Consider the following 26976-nt stretch of genomic DNA (forward strand, 5'->3'; position numbering starts at 1 on the left):
TATATTCAAATTTAACATGGGTAATAATGAAGCAAGAAGGCGACCTTTACAGGATTACCATGACCACCGCCATCTCAAGGCTGACATCGTGTCTGGACAACAAACTGCAAGTTTACAATTCTCCAACTTCATTTTTTATTTTTATGCAGTTCAGCAAAAGGAATCATCCTAGTGAAGAGTTAAGTACATGGCCCAACCTGAAGAGATTCCTTAGAAATTGCAAAATGGCTCAACATATGTTCCCAAGGTCAAAAGAAAGGTATTTTTCATTTAAACTATTTAGCAAGCATGTGCCAGCCAAATCACGTGACTTCTGAAAAATTGATTGTACGGGGAGGGGCCTGGGGCGGTCAGGATTGAAATTTTCTTCAGATCTCTTTTAAAGCTTGATCTTACATACATTGTTTATAGCATAGACACTCATTGTATATTCACTACCTGCTGATGATACATATTCCATGCAGAATTTTTGAAGCACTGAATTTCATTTTATTTTCGTTTTTGGACTACATCCAATTATTTTCCCTAACAATTAGATTGCCGGCCAGGTAAATTAAAATATGCTTGGGAAGTTAAAGGGTTTCAAATCTAGAAATAAACCTTCTAAAAAGGCCAGCCAAATGGCTTCCTTAGCTATTTCAGGTAATCCTCATTAATGTCACATTTATGTACAATAATGGTAGATGGTTACTTGTTACTTTTGACAGCATTTGGTGTATGTTGTAGGTTATTACACAAATTAGTTATTGTATAATTATCCATAATGATTTCTGGACTGCTCAGTGGACCAGCCAATGCTGAAACAACCATTCAGCTTCTTCACGCTAAATCTTGCCTCAATTCTTTCAAATTCCTGACTTGTATATGGTCAACGCTATTTGTAAATTTCTTCTAGTCCCTTATTGGGTAGATTAAAATATACTTAGAAATCACACTTAAATACTTGGAATACTTGGTGTGTTGTCCAGACAGTTATTAATTGCTGCAAAAAAAAAAAATCATATTGAGAAGTAATGGCCTAGAAGTTGCGGTGGGAGGTGTACCTCAGGCCTCGAGGCGGAAGGCAGCGTAAAGGCCCATGGATCCCAGGGATGCAGGCGGTTCGGAAGCGTATCTGGGATCATGTGGGGCCTGGTCCTCCTCCAATGACAAAGGAGGATTCCATTGCAGTCATTTACAAAGGGAATCCCCTAATGATATGCAATGGAATCCCCAAATAATTATACAATGTACAGAATTCTAATAATTATAGAATTACAATTTTATTCATAAGTTCCTTCATTACACCACCTCAATAAAAATTAAATTTTTAGGTAAATAATTTTAAACATCATTAAGACTGCAATCCGGGTAAATATTTGCAAAAACTCATTTAAAGTGTGTGCATAATTTTGGATTTTAAAATGTTTTATTTAAGCCTTATATGCCTGCTTTTACCAGCCATAAATGTGCGTGGGCAATTGCTGGGCAAATACTCAGTTTTCAGGCAGTTCGGATGATTCCAGATTTTGTGCATGTGCAAGCACATGCAGAGATCCAGAACTTGTGGGGTCTTTCAAAGGGACTATGACGGTGTACTCTGAGAATACGCGGTTGCAGACATTGCAACTTCAAGGCTATTAGTTCTACTGAAATCCCTCCTTTCGCAAAAACAAATGCACAATGCTTTACAAATATAAATTGTCTGCACAATGCTTTACAAATAAAAATTGTCTCACATATCTGCTGTACAACTCAAAACACTATTGTTTAGATCTCTCTGGGTTCTGCTGAGGGACTTGGAAATAAATTCTCACTTTCTTGTGAAATATTGTTCATCTTTGATTTAGGTTTAGCCATGAACTGTAACCTTCTCTGATCTCTTTGCTGTTCTTGCTTTAACTCCACATATGAGCGGGAGAAAGTGTGAAAGATGGAGGTTACAGGAAAGGCCATGAGAAGAATGCCGCTTAAAATGCTGCTTAGTGCTACCACTTGGCCTGGGATACTTCGCGGCACCATGTCTCCGTAGCCCACTGTTGTCATGGTGATAACTGCCCACCAGTAACATGCCGGTATGCTTGTGAACTCATGTGAGCTAGTCATTTCATTCTCAGTAAGATAGAGCATCGGAGCGAAGAGTGCAATGGCCACACACAAGAATAAAAGAAGGAGACCAAATTCACGTGTGCATCTACGAGCTGTTAGCCCCAGTGTCTGCAGTCCCAAGGAGTGTCTGGCAAGACGCATGACATACAAAATCCTCAAGGCACGGAGGACTCGCAGGACCAGGCCCACCTTGTCGAGGTAACTGCTTCCTCCTCCAGGTTTTCCATTTTCCACTGATGTCGTGTCCACCAGCAGGGTAATGTAATAGGGCAAGATGGCGATGATGTCAACGATATTTAGTGGGGTCTTCAGGAAAGCAAATTTGCTACGAGCCTGTATGAAACGCAATGCAAACTCCAGAGAAAACCAACCGACACAGACAGTTTCCACGATGAAAATGTTGTAACACTTCTGTGAGCATTCACCCTGCAGATAGAAAAATATTAAAGAACAGTAAATAAATGATTACTGTTTTCAAAAGTTATTTTAACACTTTTTAGATGTAGAAGTGCACAATCTTATGCTTTTTTTGCTAAATTCTTAAGGAACCATTGGTGTTTCTTCACTGGATATATATAAATACACTTTTTTAATTCCACTATTGGTTGAAATAATACACTTTTTCTTTCTAGTGCTCATTATTAATCTTTTGTCCTCTCCTCCTTTTCTGAAGTTGCTGCCTCTTCCTGGGGCATACTAGCTACAGGCACTGGTCGTTCTCTGATAACTTGTTATATTGGCTGTTTTTCATGTGTCAATGTTAACAGACTATCTGGTTGTGGTAGGAGGGGGCGTCACAGCTAAGCCCGATCCTGTCCTCACTCAAAATTGACACAGATACACTTCCCAAATAAATTATTTTAATTCGGATCCCATTCAGATTGACAAGGTGTGAGGTGGCAAAATGTAAGCACTATAATCCAAAATCAAGCATGTTAAATCAAAATGGAAGCAATTCTTCCTCAAGCTCCTGAGCATTGGTGAAACTGGTCTATAAATTCTTGTAAACAGCAGATGCTACAGTATCTATCAAAATATAGGTGGAAATAGAACATATTCTTTCTCTCTCTCTCCTTTAGTAAATTGCTCCTCCCCAAATGCATTTGGAGAGGAGCAACAAGGCAAGGGAATACACAATAAATGGGAGGATACTGAGAGGTGTGGAGGAACAGAGGGACCTTGGAGTATATGTCCACAGAGGTAGCAGGACAGGTCATAGAAACATAGAAACATAGAAAATAGGTGCAGGAGTAGGCCATTCGGCCCTTCGAGCCTGCACCGCCATTCAATGAGTTCATGGCTGAACATGCAACCTCAGTACCCCATTCCTGCTTTCTCGCCATACCCCTTGATCCCCCTAGTAGTAAGGACTATATCTAACTCCTTTTTGAATATATTTAGTGAATTGGCCTCAACAACTTTCTGTGGTAGAGAATTCCACAGGTTCACCATTCTCTGGGTGAAGAGGTTTCTCCTCATCTCGGTCCTAAATGGCTTACCCCTTATCCTTAGACTATGACCCCTGGTTCTGGACTTCCCCAACATTGGGAACATTCTTCCTGCATCTAACCTGTCTAAACATGTCAGAATTTTAAACGTTTCTATGAGATCCCCTCTCATTCTTCTGAACTCCAGTGAATACAAGCCCAGTTGATCCAGTCTTTCTTGATAGGTCAGTCCCGCCATCCCGGGAATCAGTCTGGTGAACCTTCGCTGCACTCCCTCAATAGCAAGAATGTCCTTCCTCAAGTTAGGAGACCAAAACTGTACACAATATTTCAGGTGTGGCCTCACCAAGGCCCTGTACAACTGTAGCAATACCTCCCTGCCCCTGTACTCAAATCCCCTCGCTATGAAGGCCAACATGCCATTTGCTTTCTTAACTGCCTGCTGTACCTGCATGCCAACCTTCAATGACTGATGTACCATGACACCCAGGTCTCGTTGCACCTCCCCTTTTCCTAATCTGTCACCATTCAGATAATAGTCTGTCTCTCTGTTTTTACCACCAAAGTGGATAACCTCACATTTATCCACATTATACTTCATCTGCCATGCATTTGCCCATTCACCTAACCTATCCAAGTCACTCTGCAGCCTCATAGCATCCTCCTCGCAGCTCACACTGCCACCCAACTTAGTGTCATCCGCAAATTTGGAGATACTACATTTAATCCCCTCATCTAAATCATTAATGTACAATGTAAACAGCTGGGGCCCCAGCACAGAACCTTGCGGTACCCCACTAGTCACTGCCTGCCATTCTGAAAAGTACCCATTTACTCCTACTCTTTGCTTCCTGTCTGACAACCAGTTCTCAATCCATGTCAGCACACTACCCCCAATCCCATGTGCTTTAACTTTGCACATTAATCTCTCGTGTGGGACCTTGTCGAAAGCCTTCTGAAAGTCCAAATATATCACATCAACTGGTTCTCACTTGTCCATTCTACTGGAAACATCCTCAAAAAATTCTAGAAGATTTGTCAAGCATGATTTCCCTTTCACAAATCTATGCTGACTTGGACCTATCATGTCACCTCTTTCCAAATGTGCTGCTATGACATCCTTAATAATTGATTCCATCATTTTACCCACTACTGATGTCAGGCTGACCGGTCTATAATTCCCTGTTTTCTCTCTCCCTCCTTTTTTAAAAAGTGAGGTTACATTGGCTACCCTCCACTCGATAGGAACTGATCCAGAGTCTATGGAATGTTGGAAAATGACTGTCAATGCATCCGCTATTTCCAAGGCCACCTCCTTAAGTACTCTGGGATGCAGTCCATCAGGTCCTGGGGATTTATCGGCCTTCAATCCCATCAATTTCCCCATCGATAAGGTAGTTAAAAAGGTATACGGAATGCTTTCCTCTATTAGCTGAGGCATAAAATTCAAGAGCAAGGAAGTTATTCTAGAAATGTATACAACATTAGTTAGGCCACAGCTTGAGTACTACGTGCAGTTCTGGTCACCACATTACAGGAAGGATGTGATTGTACTAGAAAAGGTACAGAGGAGATTTATGAGGATGTTGCCAGGATTGGAAAACCTTAGCTATGAGGAAAGATTGGACAGGTTGGGGCTGTTTTCCTTGCAACAGAAGAGGCTGAGCGGAGATTTAATTGAGGTGTATAAAATTATGAGGGGCCGAGATAGAGTTAGATAGGAAGGACCTATGTCCTTTAGCAGAGGGGTCAATAACCAGGGGGCAAAGGTTTAAAGTTGTTGGTGAAGGATTAGAGGGGAGATGAGGAAACCTTTCTTCATCAAGAGGGTGGTGGGAGTCTGGAACTCACTGCCTGAAAGCGTGATAGAGGCAGAAACCCTCATCACATTTAAAAGATACTTGGATGTGCACTTAAAGAGCCGTAACCTACAGGGCTACGGACCTAGTGCTGGATTAGGCTGGTAACTCTTTTTCAACCGGCACCATAACGATGGGCCAAATGGCCTCCTTCTGTGTCGTAATTTTCTATGGTTCTATGATTCTCTTTGGATAATAGCTTCCATGATAGTAGTTCTACAATCCCAATATCCATCTTCTCTGTGAATACTGACGCAAAGTACTTAACTAGTAACTAAGCCATTGTCTTGACTCGACAACAACAACTTGTACTTATTTAGCACCTTTAACATAGTAAAACATTCCAAGGTGCTTCACAGGAGTATTATAAGACAAAAAGTTTAACACCAAGCCACATAAGGAGAAATTAGGGCAGATGACCGAAAGCTTGGTCAAAGAGGTAGGTTTTAAGGAGTGTCTTGAAGGAAGAAAGAGAGGTGGAGAAGCAGAGAAGTTTAGGGAGGGAATGCCAGAGCTTGGGGCCTAGGCACAGAAGGCTCCAATGGTTGAGTGATTATAATCAGGGATACTCAAGAGGGCAGAATTAGAGGAGCGCAGACATCTTAGGGGGTTGTGGGGCTGGAAGAGATTACAGATAGGGAGTGGCGAGGCCATGGAAGGATTTGAAAATAATTTTTAAGTTTAACCTTTCTGCAGAAAGGCTGAGACAGGGTGAGGATTGCAATGTAAACAGGAGCGCTGCAACCGTGACACCTGTGGACAAAATATGTGTTGCAGCTCTTAGCTGTTACAGTGATACTATGCAATGTGTTATGTTATTGATTGAAGTATGAGTCAAGTGTTATTGTCACAGAAACATTATTAAATCCTGACAACAGGAAATAGGTGTTACACTGGGAAGTCTCAAGAACTTTTAATATACAAACTGATCTCTCCTGTGGTGTTGGACATGACCAAGACCAAACATAGTTTCCAGCAACAGGGAGTGATGGAGAAGTCATGAGGTCAAGTGCCAGAATAAAGTGAGATGGTATGCAAGATTTAACGAGCCAACAACAAGTGGAAACATGTTACATCCTCTTGAGTATTTAAAGAACCAATAACAAAACTATAAAAATATCACTCAGGTGAATACATAAAAACTCTAGTCCAGAGTTTCTCAATCCCCTGAGTTTCTGAAGAGAATTTCCAGCAGATCTGCAGCCAGAGGTAATTTCAAACCTGTTCCTATTTATCAAATCAACAATGTGACTATTTGTACCAGTTTTCTGTGTGTCCTTCTGCGCGTGCGCGCATTGGACCCCGCCCCCTTTTTGAGCATGGGCCCTTGATTCGGTCGCGCATGCGTAGTGCGACGTACGAGGAGGCCAGAAGTTGGAAGTGGGCCATACAACGAGCCCGCGTGGAACTCAATGCTGCTGAAACACATTTTCTGCCACTGGAGTCTGGAGCTGGATTTGCTTCCAGGTTTTGCATTATTTGGAACATTTTCGCAGCCTTCTGTGGGAGAGAAAATATCGCAGGTGGTGGAAGAGAGCCGGGGGGGAGCAGAGAGCACGGGCCGGGGGGAGAAAGCTGGGGAGGGGAGAGAGCTGGGGGGGTGCAGAGAGAGAAAACGGGCGGTGGGGGGTAAGAGAGAGTCGGGGTAGGTGGGCGGGGAGGGGAGAGAGAGAGCCGGGGTGAGGCGGGAGGGAAAGAGAGGAAGACGGGGGGGGGGCGGGGAATGGGTGAGACGGGGGGGTGAGTAAGTGAGAGAGAGAGATGGGGGGGGGAAGATAGAGGGGAAGCAAGAGAGGGGATCAGAGGGGAGATGGATCACGTTCTTCCAACTCCCTTTACACCCACATCCGATTTCTCAGAAAGCTCAGTGCGTGTGTGACAAGGGACATTGTTAGAGTGGATGAAATCCCTATTCACTTCATACCCAATAAACCTGTTAACAATCTGTGACCCACACACAATACCCCATCTAGAGCTGGGTGTGGGGGCCGGTGGGGGGGGCGGGGTGGCGGATGGTAGGAAGGTCAGCAACTTGGGCTGGAATGGGGTCAGGAACTTGGGCTGGGTTAGGGAGCTCTATCCTCTCTGGGGTCTGACATCATAATAGCTCGAATTACACTTTGCAAAGTCACTCAGAACTTGGGCTGGGCGCTTCCAATTACACATTCCAGAGAAACTTTTGGGTGTGGCTTAGCCTCCAGGGGGACCAATCAGCAATCAGGTCATGTGATAATGGAGAGCCAATCAGAGTATTTTTCTAGTGCAAATAGCTGTGTCCAAAAACTGACACTGATTCAGTTCTTGCGAATTATTCTCAACGGCTGGGCCCGCCTCCTCACAGTGGCCCATAGTTTGCACTCACTTTGCAACGAGTGCTCCCTGCCGGTTGAGCTGATTCCTCTCCCCGGCGCCATGACCCTGTGCCATCCTCCCGACACGGGACACTGTGGAGCCCTTTGAACACGTGCCTGAATGTGTTCACGCAAACACCTACAATCTGACAGTGCAGCTGTTATAGAACATGCCACTGGGACAGTATGGACATGAGTCTTGCTTCCTGCAGCATCCCAGCATGTGCATGGGTGCTCGTGCCCTCACTCACTTTCACCAACCTGCTGACGGCTTTAAAAACTGACCAACACAAATGTGTCTAATAGTGGCCATTTGTTGCTGTGGAGTACCCAAAATTAGTGTGAGAAGCAGGCACACCCATCTCATTGATAACTGTAAGTGAATATCTGTTTTCTTAAAAGCATTATTAAAACACTCTTTACATGCAGCACTTTCATATTATGAGTATTATAATTTAGATGGGGGAGGGGGGGGCGTGATTACTAATCCATTTGAAAAGGGGTCCTTCAATGAAAAAAGCTTGTTCAAGTCAATCTTTTGTGGCGTTGCATGTGAGAAGTCAAAACTAAGGGCACTTTTCATATCAGGCAGAATTAGAGGGCAGGGAGATAACTCCAGACCCACCTTTGCCCCCATCCCAATCACGTCCCTCCCTTCTGGACTTAGTTAATTGGTGCCCGCAGCTCGCCTGATTTAATTGGATGAGACCAAAGAAGGAATTCACTTCAGGCCTCAGGACGTCACTGTTCTGACGCACATCGCTGAGCGCTGCCTGAATTGTGGCTGGTTTGGGCTCTAAGGAATTTAAGCCCCTCTACTTCTTGCAATATGCTTTAATCTTACCAATTTATATCAATCTCGGACACTGATCTCAACTCTAAAGTTATAATCTAGCAAGCAGTTAATGCTAAGTTACTTTGACATAACTGAACTGCCTTTGTAACCTCTTATTTATTTAATCAATTAACTACATCTACTAATTATTTTCAGTTTAAGTAATGCTAACTTTGATTCTAATTTGATAAACAATTGTTCGTTTATGACTTTGTTGTTTGACTTCTTCTTGGATAATTGGCAAGAAAGGGCTAATTAATTCACTCAGTGTCATTTACAGATCCTGATAGGAGCATGGTATTGTAAATGCCACTATCATTCAAACTGGTTGATGCAAACAGTTCAGCCAGCCAAATGTATGCATCTTTAACTCGTAGGTATAGATGGGAGGGAAAATCCACATTACAAGTCAAAATGTGTGAGAAAAAGACCAGCAGGATATATGGACAGAGTGGATACAGTGACCCAGCTAAGAATTCTGTACACAAATCCACACAGCATAAGAAATAAAACAAGTAGGTTAGATGCACAAATTCACAGATGTAGTAGACCTGGCATGAATATTCCAGGCTACAGGATCTTTAGAAAGGACAGGGAAATTGGAAAAGGGCGGGGAGTGGCATTGATAAAAGACACAATTACCGCAGTAGAAATAAGGGATTTCAGTCGGGGTGAACAAGTTAAGGAACAACAGAGGTTGCAACACAGATGAAGTAATAACCTTTTCATAAGAACATAAGAAATAGGAGCAGGAGTAGGCCATTTGGCCCCTCGAGCCTGCTCCGCCATTTAATAAGATCATAGCTGATCTGATCATGGACTCAGCTCCACTTCCCTGCCCGCTCCCCATAACCCTTTATTCCCTTATCGCTCAAAAATCTGTCTATCTCCGCCTTAAATATATTCAATGACCCAGCCTCCACAGGTCTCTGGAGCAGAGAATTCCACAGATTTGCAACCCTCTGAGAGAAGAAATTTCTCCTCATCTCCGTTTTAAATGGGCGGCCCCTTATTTTGAGACTATGTCCCCTAGTTTTAGTTTCCCCTATGAGTGGAAATATCCTCTCTGCTCAACTGTGAACTTTGTCGAGCCCCCTAAGATAAGATCACCTCTCATTTCTCTGAACTCCAATGTGTATAGGCTCAACCTACTTTTCACAGTCCAAGCCTAAATATAAACACAGTTGATATAATAAGGTACCTCTTCTCAATTGAAAAATTTTCAGAATTAAATTCATTTGAAGAAAATCCCCTCAGAAATAAAAAGCCCGCCTAATGCAAGCGGGTGGAGCGGAGTTAAATTCACTGAGCATCACTTACTGCTCTGGGGTTTGCTGCTGAGTGGACCTGCCAGGAGCTTCAGAACAGTAAGCGAACACAGTTGAACTAAGTGGCGAAGAGAAAGATACCCCCAAAAAGTAAATAATAATTCAGGAGAAGCAGGAGTGTTCTTCCAGGCTCCACAAGAATAATGTGGGCCACAGCTGTCTTTGGTCCTCCTTCCCCCCCTCCCCAAACCCCCACCATCCCCAGCCCGCACCGTGATTGTCCTCCCTCACGATCGCCCACCCTGATAATCCCCTCCGATCGCCCCACCCCACCATGATCCTACCTGTCTGCCTTCCGGCCGAGTCGGCCTCTGGGCTGCCTGATACCATGCCAGCGTCAGCAAAGAGCTGCAGATACATCTGCACTTTCCCACGAAGCTTTGCACTGTCATGTATGTCGACCATGTAAACTAACTGTATAGTCACATAAGGTGTGCCACCAGAGGGCACTGCGGTGGGAGACCTGAGGGTCACCTGCATAGGTGTGCAGGGCCCAGTATAAAAGGCTGCCCACCATGCTTGTGCCTCACTCTGGAGTTACAATAAATGGGACTAAGGTCACAACAGCTCAAGTACAATACTAGACCTCGTGGATTAATTCATAAGAGTATTAAAGACATAACAACTGGCGACGAGATTATGAACTTTTACGCAAAAATGACTAACGGTGCATTAGAAAAGTTCTCAGAGGGTGAAGATTGGGAAGCCTTTACGGAGTGGCTCGACCAATACATCGTAGCAAATGACCTGGTAGGCGATGATCCGGCCACGCTGGCAGATAAGCGCAGAGCTATCCTGTTGACCAGTTGTGGGCCCGCGGTCTACGGCCTCGTCAGGGACTTGCTTGCACCAGAGAAAACAACGACCCAGTCATATGAAGAGCTGAAAGTGCTAATTCAGGACCAACTCAAACTGACGGAGAGCATCCTTATGGCCAGGCATCGATTTTATACACACCACTGCCCCAAGGGCCAGGAAATCGTGAAGTACGCTGCCGACCTCAAGACACTGGCAGGACCGTGTAAATTCAGCACATCCCTCGCTGATGCGTTGCGGGACTGGCATCGGTCATGAGGCCCTTCTTCACAGGCTACTGTCTGCCGAAATCACCGTCATGCTGCAGAAGGCCATCAGCATCAGCCAGGTGTTCATGACCTCAAGCTGCAGCTCCAAGCAGATGATGACTCACTCTCAGGACTCAAATCCGGCAAGTACTGTAAATAGAATGGCGCCTTTCACAGGCAGAACTGTTGAACGTGAATCTGCCCAGGGCAGAGCGTACAGACCCCCGAGTCCTTTAACTCAGAGTCCACCGAGGAGTGCAAACGTAAGTCGAGTAGCACCATGCTGGCGTTGCGAAGGTAATCACAGGGCTTATCAGTGTCGGTTCAGAGACTATGTGTGCAAAGGCTGCAGCACAAAGGGCCACCTCCAGCGAATGTGCAAAAGAGCTGTGACTCACCACATGGAAGAGGAGTTAGCAGATGGCTGTGAATCCAGCGCGGATTATGAGGAGATGGCTAGAGAGGCAGCTCAGTCCTAGTGTATGAAGTATATACCTGCACCACAGATTGTCCTCCAGTGATAATGGAAGCCGAGATAAATGGCGTTCCAGTCTTCATGGAAGTGGACATGGGGGTAAGTCAGTCAGTAATGAGCCAGGAAGCCTTTGAGAGGCTACGGAACGATCAAGCTGAATGACCCAAGCTGGTCCCGGTTCAGGAAAAGCTGTGCACTTACACCAAGGAACTGATATCAGTTGTTGGTAGCGTGGATGTAAGTGTATCCCATGATGGCGCGGTGCACAATTTACCATTGTGGATTGTTTCAGGTGACGGACCAATGCTACTTGGACGATGATGGATTGGGAAGATTCATTGGAACTGGGAAGACTTCATCCCTTCAGTGATCGATGTCCCCCTTGCTCAGAGGCAGAGCAAGCCCCCACCTTTGATTGGACCAGGCACCGGAGAGCAGATCAGTACAGCCCCCGAGGCACAAACCGCTCATCACGACTGCATGGCGATGATCCGGCCGAGACGACCCGAACGCACCTTCCCGGTTTCAGTGGAAGAAATCCTGGGGAGGAAGATTGGATCCGAGGGCGCCTTCCCAGCTTCAGTGGCAGAATCCTTGGTAAAGAAGATCACGGCAGTTGACATCATGGACAGGGAAAAGATGGCGTCCAAACCACGAGGTGCAGCGCTAATGGAGCAATGACACGTGGTTTCCACGCAAGGAAGGCGATTGGGGTAAAAGTAATAAGGCCATTTTAAAGGAGGCAAGCAACCCGCCATTTTTGAATGAACTGCTTGAAATTGGTAACCAATATAAAAGTCCAGCTGTAATGAGCAAAATGTTGTTGGGCGATGTCGAGTGCAAATTGCAATCAGCCAATGTGGTGGGCTGATAGAGAATTCAAGCTCTGCAGCCTGGCTGCAATTTTGAAAGAACACAGACCACATTGCATTAAGTCATCAATCAACTTGACATTTTAGGACTTTGGGTAGCGAGCCAATTAAAGGTTAAAAGACTATCAAATGAGCCAATAAGATCAAAGAAGGTGAGTTCTTTTCTGTAAATTGAACCAGGTATAAGTACAGCCATTTTGGCCATGTGGTCTCAGAAGGACAAAGGCCTGGCTTAAAGTCAGAAGCTTGTTGCTGCTGCCAGAATAAAGTTACATTAAAACTACAATCGGAGTTCATATTTCATTGGAAATTAAGAGATCTAACAATTTTGGCATCACGAACACGATCGCTGAGGGAAGAAACTGAATTTTGGACATCGGACCGACATACTGAGGTAAGGACTCCTCTTTATAAAAGTCCTCGGTCAAAAGTCTAAATGTGTCTCTCCTTCTACGCGATTCCGAAAGCCTCCGGTTTGCGAACCCTCCGGTTGGTAGTCGGCTCGAGGTCCCATAGATGTCTAACTTCGGCGGTGTGTTAGTTAATTAATCACCTACCCACTGATCGGCTGGAAAGCCTACGACTCGAGACCCCAGTAAAGAAATCAGTATTATGGCAACAGGAGATAAGAGCAAAGAATTGCCTACAACTGTAAAAGGCGGGCAGGCACCACCTGAGGTTTCGATCGATGAAATCCTCCAACAGTTGAAAGAATACATAGAGCAACAATTCAACTTATCTAAAACCTGTATTAAGATCGAACAAAATACGGTACCTCCAAAGGACAATGGTCCTTGGACAAGATTAAAAGGGTCTGGGGAAAAATGACCCGTATGAAAAATAAGGAGCGAACTAGATGGTCACTAGCCGTTATGGGACAGATCCAAAAGCGGAATGAAATTATAGTGCGTTCCCAACATGATCGAGAACTGACCAGTACAAAGGACCAATTGCAAGCTGTTTGTGCACAGCTGCGTCAGAAAAGATTTGAACTTGAAAAGTCGGAAGCGGAAGTTAAAGATCTTAAAGGTGAAATTGAAGAATGGAAAAAATCATTAGGTCAAGAGACAGTAATAGGAAAAGGAAAATGTATTGGTCAATTCCCAGGGTACCGATGTTTGGATAAATTAAAAGGGCAAACCCGAAGACACAACCGAGGAATAGATACGGATTCTGAGTCCTCCGACGATACAGGGTCAGAGGATGAAGAATTAAGGGTGTGCTTTGCCCCGTTTAAAAAAAGACAAGTTGTAGTCAAATCAGAAGAGACTGCGGATGAGGGCAGAACCTGAAAAACGAAGAAAAGGGTGTATGCAGACTACTTAGTTCATGATCCGGCAGACCCAGAGAAAATTGATAAATGGTCCAAGGAATTGCCCAATCCAAAGAAAGGGGGAGTGAAAACGTGGGACCAATTGGACCGCTTAAGAAATATATATCAACTTCATCCCTGGGACGGAGTGCAAATTTTGACCATAATGGTGCCAAAAACACAAGGAAGAAAATTGCACGACAAGGTAGAAGAAGCTTTGGGGCAGGACGAGCAAGAATTAAACGCAGGATGGGAGGCGATTAAACACTGGCTGCAAGCCTTCAGTTCAGCTAAGACAGACTGGGAAAAATTGCAGCCTGCCAACAGAAAGGAACAGAGGAGGTCCTGGAGTATGACGAGCGGTTTAGATGCACGTGGCAAGAACATTCGGGTATGAATAATACGGATAAGGAAATGGATGAACAAGTGTTTGGACCCCTGAAAGCAGCTTTCATGGCAGGTCTAAAGCCAGAACTGTCCAAAATGCTTAAGGTAGTGTTACCAGACTGGAAAGGTAGAGGAACTACCTTTGCAGCATTAGTGGATCGATGTAACCAATTAGATCGGGATATGGGAGCTAAAGTCCGAGCTGTACAGGCTATGGGATGGAAATCCCAGGATTCCGATAAACAGTTATTGGGAAAATTACCCGGAAAATGTCATTATTGTGGGAAAGAAGGTCACTGGGCCAAGACGTGCAGGGCAAAACAGCAAGGTCGTGGCCGGGGAAGAGGACGCAGCCAGGGATACAATTCAGCCAACAAGCCAGGCTTGTCACAAGATACCGACCTCATAGGAGCATTTTAGCGACCGACAATACAACAACAGAAGGAGTTACTTGGGATAGCAAAAAACGATTAGAGCCCACCCTGGCCCCCCTCCTCGCACTAATACAACAAAGGGGAGATTTGCTATATATAACTGTGAGGGTGGGCGATAAGGATGTGGACAGTCTTTTAGACACGGGGCGGAATTAACATGCTTACCCCTACAATTTTGCTGTTGGATGGCAGGGTACGTACAGCCTATGGAGTTGGGGTCCATAAAATGGAAATTAAAAGGACAACACCGGTACTTATGGGGCTGGGTCCACATGAACTAACCACGCCGGTCTGGATAGGCCCAGTAGATCAACCCCTTTTGGGAATGGACGTTCTAATCCAAGTAGATTCATCGTTGCATTTTGAGGATGGTCGGGTGACATGGTCAATTAGAACTTTGAAGAAAGAAGAATTGAAGGAACACCCGATATGGGCTAAAGATAAGAACGATTGTGGCCTACTCCAGATGGAGCCTGCGTCATTTACCGGGACCAAGCCTCCATGCACTAAACAGTATCCCATCAGTCCAACTGCCATCGCGGGAATCTTACTGGTTATTCAGCAATTGGAGAAACAAGGGGTGCTTATTAAAACGCATAGCTCCTCCAATAGCCCCGTGTGGCCGGTACAGAAATCTAATGAGACTTGGCGTTTGACTGTCGATTATAGGAAAGCTAACCAATGTATTGATCAAAAAGCTCCTTTGGTAGCAGATCCCTCCACCATTTTTAATGCCCTCAAACCGGAACATAAATATTTCTCGGTTATAGATATGGCCAACGGATTTTGGTCGGTGCCTCTGGCACCGGAGGTTCGACAGTGCTTTGCTTTCACTGTCCAAGGACAACAGTATACTTGGACCCGGTTACCGCAGGGTTTCCACAACAGCCCTACTGTATTCCACATGGCTTTACAAAGCCATTTGCGAGAATTACCTCCCCTGTCATCCACAGTCATCCAATATGTAGACAATATCCTGCTAGCTTCAAACACGGAAGAACAGCATGAAAAATATTTACAAGCTTTGCTGGACCACCTTCAGCTGAAAGGACATAAAGCCAGCATCGACAAAGCACAAATATCCCAAGAAGAGGTTATATACCTGGGACAAAAGATTTCACAAGGAAAGAGAGAACTTACCCAGGATAGAACTGCAGCCATTCGAGCTGCTAAAAAACCCACCACTATTCAGGAATTAAGGTCTTTTTTGGGATTGTGTAACTTTAACAGAAATTGGATCGACTCCTTCACACAGCTTGCTCAGCCACTGAATGATATTTTAAAGGGGAAACGTGCCTCTAAAGAAGCCATCACCCTCACTAAGGAACAGCAAGAGGCCTTCCTGAGTTTGAAAAAGGCTTTGTGTTCGGCACCGGCTCTGGGAATCCCCGACAGTAGTAAGCCATTTACCCTGTTTGTCCATGAGAAAGAAGGATATATGACAGCTCTACTGACACAAGAACATGGGGATCGGCAAAGACCTATTGGCTATTATTCGGCAAAACTGGATGCGGTAGCCCTCAGATGGGGAAGTTGCCTAAGGGCCATGGAAGCTACATGACGAGCGGTAATGATCACTGCGGGTCTAGTCCTCGACCAAAAGCTGATTGTCAAGTGTCCCCACACCGTACATGCTTTGCTGTCTATGAATAGAATGTCTCAGGTGACGACAGCTAGATGGACCCGCTGGACAGCAGTTTTGGAAGCTCCTAATCTCCATATCGTCTGGGCCAGCCCGGTTAATCCCACAACTATGCTCCCGATGTCAGAATCGAGAGAGCAAGAGGGGGAAGAATGTGAAGAGCATGACTGCGTGGAGATTTCAAAAGAAACAGAAGAAGCAGCCTTAGTAGCAGAGGAGCCTCTGCACAACCCAGACCTCATCCTGTTTACAGATGGTTCCTCCTTTGTTGACAATGGTACCAGAAAAGCAGGATGGGCAGTTACAGCCTTATATGAGGTAGTGGCAAAAGGATGTTTACCCTCAGGAATGTCAGCACAACAGGCCGAGTTACGGGCCCTGTCAAAAGCATGTCGAACAGCAGAAGGACAGACAGCTAATGTCTACACAGATTCGCGTTATGCTTTTGGAGTCGCTCACGACTTTGGTCTGTTATGGCGGAAAAGAGGATTCCTCACTGCTGCTGGTACACCTATCTGAAATGGAAAAGAAGTCCGAGACTTACTAGAGGCCATACAATTACCTCAGGAAGTGTTCATCCTGAAGTGTAAGGCCCATACCAAGGAAAATACCACAGAAGCACAGGGAAATGCCCTAGCCGACCAGGCAGCTAAAGATGCCGCCTCACAGGGCGTTCCCCCAGAAGAACCAACACAGATGTGCAGATTGAAAGCACTCAGGACTCTGACACGAGACCTTCAAATAATGCAAGGCAAGTGCTCCCGAGAGGAAAAATGGACATGGATTGAGGCAGGAATTAAGCTATGTGAAGATGGTGTCTGGAGACAAAGAGTTACCGACAAGCCAGTCGCGCCATAAGCGCTTATGCCTTTTTTAGCCCAACAGATCCACTCGTGGGGACACTTGGCCTCACAACAGATGACGACACGGTTCCAAAAAAGCTGGTGGGGTCGGGGATTTAAAAAACATGCCCAGCTGGTAGCAGACCGCTGTGTGGTCTGCCAGAAAAATAATTCTGGACCCATCAACCAGAAACCACTGGGACCTCCACTGGCAACAAATCTCACCACCAACCCACCCAAGCTTGAAGCGACCTTCCAATGGTCAACCAGGAAGAGCAAAGCCTAGGCCGTCAATGTACGAGTCAATTTGCATTAAAGACTTGGGGGCAAGTGATGTCCTGTATGTAGACCATGTATACTAACTGTATAGTCACATAAGGTGTGCCACCAGAGGGCACTGTGGTGGGAGACCTGAGGGTCACCTGCATAGGTGTGCAGGGCCCAGTATAAAAGGCTGCCCATCATGCTTGTGCCTCACTCTGGAGTTACAATAAATGGGACTAAGGTCACAACAGCTCAAGTACAATATTAGACCTCGTGGAGTCATTCATAAGAGTATTAAAGACATAACATGCATCATTATCCGGAGCTCAGGATTCAGAATTCAAAAAGTTTATGTTAACCAAAGAAGAAACAGCACGAACCATCACTTCAGGAGTCAAAGAGAGAGGAAACTTCAAAAGCGCTGGAACCTCTTTGTGATTGTATTTTGTAATGAACTACACTTTTATTATAACATAGATCTATAACATGGGCACATACACTGCAAACGACATCTATTGATTTCAGTGAACCAACTCTATTTTAAAGGCTGGTAATGAAAAGTACTTATTATCTGTGGATCGATGCCTGTGGAACAATAAACAGGCTCTGTAATGTATGTTTCAGCCCTCCATTAATCTTTTGTGTCGTGCAAGGTTTAAGCCCTTGTTATCTAACAAATGTAGTTAGTTAAATCTGTAGTTAGTTGTTTTGCTTATCCTCAGTTATAGACAAGATTACCAAAAGACTTGCATTTATTGAGCACCTTTCACAACTGCCGGACATCCCAAAGTGCTTTCCAGCCAATGAAGTACTTTTTGAAGTGTAATCACTGTTGTAATGTAGGAAATGTGGCAGCCAATTTTCGCACAGCAAGCTCCCACAAACAGCAACTTGATAATGACCAGTCTGTTTTTAGTGATGATGATTGTGGGATAAATATTGACCAGGACACCGGGGATAACTCCTCTGCTCTTCTTCAACATTACAACAGCGATTACACTACAAAAAGTACTTCATTGGCTGGAAAGCACTTTGGGATGTCCAGCAGTTGTGAAAGGTGCTCAATAAATGCAAGTCTTTTGGTAATCTTGTCAATAACTGAGGATAAGCAAAACAACTAACTACAGATTTATGTGCCATGGGATCTTTTACATCCACTTGAGAGAGCAGACGGGGCCTCAGTTTAACGTCTCATCCAAAAGATGGCACCTTAGTGCTGCACTGGAGTGTCAGCCTAGATTTATGTGCTCAAGTCTCTGTAATCAGATTTGAATCCACAACCTTCTGACTCAGAGGCAAGAGTGCTACCCACTGAGCTACGGCTAACACTATTATGAAAGCATCTGATAATGTAATGTCTTAAAATGTAACATAGTGATAGGTACAAGAGGTGTGGAGGACAGTATAGGAGCTCTGACAATAGTCAGCTGATGATAATCTCTACAATTGCATCATTGGGGATGAAGTTTCAACTTTGGCGGAAACATGAAACAGGCAGGAGCGGATCATTTGCCCATATACACCCGCCCGATTTTCCTTTCTGTTGACGTCAATGGCACGAAAAATCGATGGATCTGCGACTGCCTGTTTTACACACTCGCTGAAGTTGAAAGTTTCACCCATTGGTGTAGAAGTTCACCTTGTGCGGACTTCAGGCAGCCAGCCAATCAGCTGTGCGATAATCCCAGCAGGAGGTCTGGTCCATTTTGCCAGTGGGCTGCAGACAGAAAACCAAGTCTACATGCGGCCCAACCAGTAGATCTTAAAGCCACCAAAAAGGTAAGTTTAAAAAAAAATATGGAGTGCTTCTCCTGGTTCCACATTAAAACCAATGGCCAATACTGGCCACCGCTTGCTCCCCTCCCAATTGCTGCCCCTCTGCTTCTCTCACCTGATCGCTGCCACTCCAGGTTCCCCCTCCTGAGATTGGACCATTGTGTCCCCCCCCAGTCCCCCCACATATGGGTTGGAGCCAGTGGGCTGCCCCAGGTTATGGGTTCAAGTCCCAATCTAGAGGGCGAGCAGGAGATCAGAGCTCTGGTCTCTTAATACTGGGTTGGCATCCAGAGGGATACTCCCGTCCATCAGAAGTGAAGTGGTGACTCCCCATCCCGGCTGCAATCAGGGCAAACCAATTTGGTAAAATGGGCATCCAACAAGCATTAGGGTCCTTATTTGCATATGCAACAAGTCTTATGCTCGCTTCAGGCGTGGGCCGTGGATGCCTCTTATGATGCCTATACCAATTTGGCAGACAGCACACTTCCTGCTCAGAATGCGTGTTTAAAGGAATATGATCACTTCTTCTTTAGCTAGTGCACTGTGGGTAGTACTTGTACATAATGAGTTCATGTTAAATTCTAGCAAGGAAAATTTGGCCTGAAATGATAAGGCTTCTCTTCCAAGACGTGGCTTGTTTGGCGAGAGCGCAGATCAGAGAATTATGTGTTGAGGTTGGCACACCTGATCCTCCAATCTACATTGTCATTGAGAAAGGTGCTGACTACTGTATTTTGAATAAAGCAAAATATAATAAAGTATCAGGCACAATTTTCATTGACGTTCCAAATGCATGGATGTTATAATGATACGTAATACTGGTACTTGCTAGCTAAGTGAATTAAGGGATTTGTAGCTAAGGTGGGGTGTGGATGGAGTTAGGATACAGATCAGCCACAATCTCATTGAATGGCTACTCCAGGAGCTGAATGGCCTACTCCTGTTCCTAAGTTCCTATGTACTCTAACGTGTGCTATAGAATGGTAGAGCAAAAAGTTCAGACCCTTAATTCCTCATGTGTTAAGTTCCTGCGCCGAGGACGCAGGTCGCTGCTTCGTTGGGCGGGGGGGTGGGGGGGCGTGTTGGTGGGGTAGAAATGGTGAGGGTTGAATGAAGAAAGAGTGGCTTTGGATAGAAAGGCACCTGCAGCATCTCTTGTACATCTTCGAGCACAGTGAGGAGAAATATCAACAAGAAAGCTCTGAGCAAATAAAAATGATACATAATCCTAACCAGACATCCTAAAGAGAGCAGGGAAATTATAATCACTGATGACACATTATGAAACATTTTTACCTGTTAAAAGATTAAGCTTTGTCCTGTAGATTTTGCCCCTTTGGGACCCTCGATTGCTTTCCCCTTCATTGTGCCACATCACAATTCTCTTCTCTTGGATTTCACAGAATAATTCAGCATTTGGCCCATCATGCCTGTGTCAGCTCTCTGAAAGAGCTGCCAATGAATCCCACTTCTCAGCCCATTCCCCATAGCCCTGCAAAGTATTCCTTTTTAAGTATATGTCCAATGTGCTTGCATTTTCTCCAATGAATTCATTAATGCTGCACTGGAAGCCAAAACAATTAACGTCTAACTTACTCCTGAACCCAGCAGCAACTGAGAGGAATCTTCCTAGAGAAGGTGGTTATGAATTTATTGATAGTCATACCAGAAGAGGAGAAAAATTCTGCTTGAAGGCATTTGGCAATATTCACATAATCTGCCGATCATATTTTATGCTCTGGGCCAGTAGCAACAGGCAGTAAGCAACAGGCAGTCAAGATGTTCTGTAAGTAGATACAGTTTAAAGTTTATTTTTCAGCAATGTTATCTCCCTGCACATCTGGAGCCCTGCCTCACAGTGAGGACAAGATTCGAAGCTGCAGTCATTGCTGCAGGGACTCTGGCACCCGTGAGCAGAAACCCAGCTTCCATCAGTATCACAGATTTATTTTTGCCCTGACATAAACTACATTGGTAGTGCAGATTACTGGCTGAAGGATTGATTGAGTGTGTGAATGAATTATGGAAATTTAAATAGGATTCAATTCATCCTTACAACTTTTCCCCATGTTCCACAGTCACTTTGACTAAAACTAATGCTTTCATCAGCAGCCTTCAAATCACCTTATGATCTCCTGGCTTTTGTACTCTAGCTCTGCGAGCATGAACTGAATATTGGGAATTCTGTTCATGATCATATCTACCCCACGAAAAATCTGGATCAGTAAAATTTTATCCTGTCATTTCAAAATGAATTACTGCTCTACTTCATACAATTGAAAATAAACTGAAGAGAGACCGAAGTAGAGCTGCAATCTCGAAAAAAGGAGCAGAATCCAGAATCGAGCTGGGAGGCTGGAAAATATATCTGATCGGGCTTTGGTGTTGGCAAACGGGAATGCATCAATGGACTTAAATGCCTGTAGCTAACAATATGTAAATATTAGTATAAAATAGTCACTGAGGACCGCAGCTTATTCAGTTATAGCTTATTTAATAATGCACTCAGCAGAATCAAATTCATGAAAGATTTTTTCTAAAAATGCATGATACCCAGATGATATTTTTGCTCCCAATTTTAATTCCAACTATTCTGTCTCCTGGGCTCTGCCAATGTTACACTTAAACTGATGAATAGGTGGGAAGCAAAAGTGGCTCAAGGTAACTTGATCTCTGATTTTCACCACATTTTATGCACTCGGTACTTCCCTGATGATATGGGGATTATTGTGAATTCACTGTGTAATTGTGGCACCAACCTAAGGGGAAATTTACATATCACAGATTTATTATTAATAATAATTAAAAATTTACATATACTGCCCCATTCGCACCTAAATACAGGGCAATAGTGGGACTAAAATGAATAAACAAATGGTAATGGATAAAGTAATGGGACTTAAGATAGACAAAATTCCAGGATCTGGTGGTTTCCAACCCAGGGTATTCAAAGAAATAGGTGAGGAAATTGTAGGAACATTAGTCCTAATATTTCAAAGCTCTCTAGTTTCAGGAATTGTGCCTTTGGATTGTAAAATTGCAAATGTCATTCCATTATTTAGGAAGTGAGGGAAGGAGAAACCAAGTAACTACATATCTGTGAATTATTTTTTATTCATTCACGGAATGGGCGTTGTTTTAAAATCAGTTGTGGGGAAGTTACTGAAACCTATTGTCCAGGACATTGTCTGAGTACTTGGACAAGTATGAGCTGATAAAAGAGAATCAGCATGGACTTGTGAAGGGTAGTTGAATTTTTTGAAGAGGTCAACAGCGGAGTGTCTATGACTTCTAGAGGGCATTTGATAAGGTTCCGCACAAGGCATTATTAGCAAAAATGAAACTGCATAGAATTGGAGGTAATTTTGTGACCTGGGTTAGTCATTGGTTGGGATTAGAAAAGAGAGAGTAAGGACAAACAAAATGTTCTCTGATTGGCAGGATGTTACAAGTGTTCCCCAGGGATCTATATTGGCACCTCAGCTTTTCACCATATTACATAGAATGTACAGCACAGAAACAGGCCATTCAGCCTAACTGGTCCACGCTGGCATTTATGCTCCAACACAAGCCTCCTCCCACCTTTCTTCATCTAACTCTATAATATATATATTAATGATTTGGATGAAGGAACAGAGAATTCTATATTCAAATTTACTGACGACACTAAGTTTGGAAGCAAAGTAAGTTGTGTAGATGGGAGCAGGAAGATACAAAGGGATATAGACATACTAAGTGAGTGGGGACAACTATGGCAGATGGAGTTCAATGTGAGGAAGTGTGAGGCCATCGACTTTAGATCTAAGAAAGACAAATTGAAATATTTTCTTAATGGCGAGAGACAAAGGGATTTAGGTGTCCATGAACAAAAATCATTAAAAGGTAGTGCACAGGTACAATAAGTCTAATGGGATGTTGGCCTTTAATACAACGGGGTGAAAATAGGAAAATGAGGAATTAATGCTTCAGCTGTACAGAGCCTTGGTCAGAACCCATCTGGAGTATGGCGTTCAACTTTGCACACCGCACTTCAGGCAAGATATATTGGCCTTGGAGGGGATAAAGCATAGATTCACCAGAAGGATACTTAAAGGGTTAAATTACGAGGATAGGTTGCAGAAAGTTAGCTTATAGTCCCTTGAGTTTAGATGGTTTGGGAGTGATCTAATTAAGATATTTAAAATGATAAATGGATTAGATAGGGTAAATATAGAGAAATTATTTCATCTCGTGGAGGAATCCAGAACAAGGGGGAATAACCTTAAAATTAGAGCTTGGCCATTTAGGAATGAGATCAGGAAGCACATTTTCACACAAAGGGTAGTGGGAATCTGGAACTCTCGCCCCAAAAAGGCTGTGGATGTTGGGTTAATTAAACTTTTCAAGACTGAGATATTTTTGTTGGCTAAGGGGATCAAGGAATATGGAGCAACCGTTAGTAAAATGAGTTGAGGTACAGATCAGCCATAATCTAACAGAATGGCGGAACAGGCTCGAGGGGTTGAATGTATTCCTGCATTCCTAGGTTTAAAACACTCCCCGATTTTATAATGAAAAACTATACTCGCCAGGCTTTTCTGAGATGCTTGTGTCAAAACATCCACTTCCCTACCCACATAGAGACATTCAAGTCTTGGGTTTCCATCCATGTTAGTTCACTCTAGGATGTCACTTACAAAAGGTGTGTCAGAAAGAAACCGCAGGGGGCCACAACTACAGAAACACCTGAGCGTTGCTCCAGACTATGTATTCCCCACCTCACAGTGTTGTTTCTCAGGATCACATGGCTCCAGATTGTCTCTGAAAGTGGGTTGAAGTTGTAGGTCTGCCATTTCCTACAGGTCTGCTCACGTACACTCCTTATTGGTGACGTCACTAGAGCAGCCTAGCAGGTAGGGCTATCCAAATCAAGGTTCTCCACCTGGGTAATAAAATTGATACTTAAATCAACAAATAACATTTTGGAGAGTTTTCTTAATGTAAAATGGAGGAGATCTTTCATTGAAAAGGATTAGATTACCTTTTTTCTTTAAGGGAGATCATTGTTATTTTCATTAGAAAACAAAAAATAAACATTTGTTTTACAAAAGTGAGGTGTGAGCAAAGGATATATTGAATTCTAACCAGGCGAATGAAATAAATCAAATTTGCAATCTCAAATGTCCTGAATTTAATTACGATATATTCCAATGCAAATATTCAAAGTTGCAGCTGTTGGGTTCTGATGCACACTTCTAACCTTATTTAATAAGGCAGCAAGCATGTGCAGGAGCACAAAATATTCAGTGAGTATGTGGATCGGGTAATGCCCTGTACCAGATCATCAAATGATGGGAGTTTATGCTTAATCCACGGTGCCTAGTTTTGCTGAGTTTCCAATTACCTTGTGTGTACCCTGCTTTTCCTCATATTGTTGCTAATTTAGTGAGGCACTTACATTCCTGGATGTCTTGTGGAACACACAGATTTGATCCCTGGTGACTTAGTGACAATTGCATCCTTCCAAAACTATAAAACAAGCCCAAAACAATCTGATGTTCTAACAAAGATTGCAGTGTACAAAGATGATTGTGGGACAGACTGGATTAGTGGGGCTTTTCCTGTCAGTCATTGTTCATATGATCCTATGACCTATGTATAATGATGAGGGAGCATGTTAGTCACACTACAATCTGTTTCTGTGCTGTTTCTTTCCCATATATGCCGATAAATCTCTTAATATATAAATGCAGAATATTTATGAAAAATAACCTATAACTAAATATTTGACTTTTGCAGTATGCAATAATTATAAATGTTATCAAATATTTAACTGAGTTAAGTTTTTATTTGTAAATTTTTAAATTACTGGATAGAATAGTACTATTGAGTGTTGAACCTAAAATGCATCTTACATTTTGAAGGTGACATTTGAAGATATATTGTAGCTTACCCATAAACCTTTACGGCAAGTTTAACTCATTGTAAAATGTAAAAACAAACTTACTTTATCCTCTTCTGCTCTGAGGTCAGGCATGGTGCTGATGGATAGATTAACTACAGTAATTGTCACAAATATAATGGAAAGGCAGGCAAAGATTTTCCCTGGGAGTCCTGACTGAGGGTTTTCCACCATGTCCCTGAGTTTTGTCATGAAACGATTACATCTCGATGGCTCAACAAAATCGCCCAGCTTTTTGCCCTCTGCCAGATCTTCCTCAATAGCATTCAGTTCTGCAAATTCATCGATTTTCTGCAGGTATCGTCGACGACAGCACCATTCCAGATTGTCATCTTCAATGCCCCAGTACAGCAATTCCTCTTGGAAGGAAAGGGCACACATTTCCCTCAAAAGTCTCAACTTTCCAGCCCTCAGGAAAGTCAAAATCGTCCTAAAGGCACCTGGGTTCCGATCAAAGAAAAACTCATTGCATGTCACGTCGTAATCATCACAAATTTTCATTATTTCATCAAAGTTGTGGCAAAATCGGAGCTGGCCCAGACGTGTTAAAGGAAAGTCATCCAGTGTGGTCCATGGTAGTAAGTATTTTATCCCCCCGACATTTATTATAACGTGGTGTTTGCGATCCTCTGGGAATGCACTGCCAAACAAGTCTTCTTGAGGGTGAACGAGGTGGGCTCTATTGTAAAACACACCTTTCAGAGGCTGCGTTTCATTATAGATGGTTTGATTAAAGGAGTTGTCAGAGGCACAGCTGAGGGCGCTGTAATCATAGTCCGAACTGTCTCCAGCCAGCAGAGTCATCCTGAATGCAGCTCCTCACATCACTGTAGCCGGACACATTTAGAAAGCGCAACAAACTATAAGAAATTAGATAGAAACTGAAAATGCCAGATAATCACTCATGAACATTAATATTTAGCATGTGAGGCTACTATAAAGTATGCATTACAAACTAAAAGCTGCCCTTATTGTGTCTTGAAGAGCCACTGAATAAGATTTATATAATGAATGGGCTTATCTGATAACTCATGAGTTACAGCCATCATCGGTGGAGAATATAAATCATATTCCAATGGTCCTTATTATGTGTCTCCACCATCCATACAACTTAGTTCCTATTTAAAAATTGCAGTTTGAACTTTCACAATTTTAATTGCAAATCTAATTATGAATTATCATGTCAGTTAAATCATGAGATACAAATCATATCCTACTGCACCTTGTGGGACCCATTAGATTATGACATTTTAATTCCAAATGATTACGTAAACAAAAGTCTTATATATGATTAGGGAATTTTATTTTGCATTGATTGTGGAACTGTTAATATAAAAAATGTGGGCACTGTTATTAAAGCATATTAATGAACACTACATTAATGAAGGTAGTATATTTTTATGGCCTCATTCCAAGTACATTTATGTGTTTAATAAAAGTCTTAGAGAAAGGAAACATTTGCAGGTGTTCCATTCAGAGCCTTCTGTGGTTTTACTATTTCACGTTACAATAATCTGCATGATGTTAGGTCCAAAAGATTAGTGGGTTATTTCACTGTACCTGGCATCAATTGCAATAAATTGTCCAGATGATATAGCAGGTGGCAATGGACTACTCTGAAATCTGTACAGACATTTTCCAAAAGGCTTTGTACAATCTTGAGGAAACCAGAGGACAAAAAAAAATCCAAGTTTGTTCAATGTTATATTTGTTTCTGTTAGCAGTAGGCTTGATAAACTACAGTAATTGCCTTTCACAAAACCTTTTGGTGATATTACACTCTACTCTGAAACCTTTTCCATTTTGTAGCTATATATAATAGAGCAGAAAATAACTGACACTACTATCTGGATGCAGTATCCAGCTGGTTTGGACATTCAGTTTGAAACATCTTCTGAGAAATTAATAAATCAGAGTTGTAAACTGCTCAACTGAGAAACCTGAGAAAACGGAGTTAGTCTCCAGCTTTTGATTTCTGGTTCTAAACGAATACAAATGGCAGCTTGTAGATCCCTAAGTATAGAACCTCCTTTAAACAGTTACGTACAGTATATA

General features: G+C 43.2%; 1 protein-coding gene across 1 annotated transcript; it reads right to left on the reverse strand.

Annotated features, from left to right (window-relative positions):
• Positions 1 to 1749: 1749 nt before the first annotated feature.
• On the reverse strand, positions 1750 to 25725 carry kcng1 (potassium voltage-gated channel, subfamily G, member 1). The gene is made up of 2 exons (XM_070895012.1): positions 24967 to 25725; positions 1750 to 2514 (listed from the first exon to the last, which is right to left on the reverse strand). Exons 1-2 carry the CDS (start codon positions 25723 to 25725, stop codon positions 1750 to 1752), a joined length of 1524 nt encoding a protein of 507 aa, XP_070751113.1.
• Positions 25726 to 26976: the final 1251 nt, after the last annotated feature.

The sequence above is a fragment of the Pristiophorus japonicus genome, chromosome 12, assembly GCF_044704955.1.
Source record: "Pristiophorus japonicus isolate sPriJap1 chromosome 12, sPriJap1.hap1, whole genome shotgun sequence".
Classification (NCBI taxonomy): domain Eukaryota; kingdom Metazoa; phylum Chordata; class Chondrichthyes; family Pristiophoridae; genus Pristiophorus; species Pristiophorus japonicus.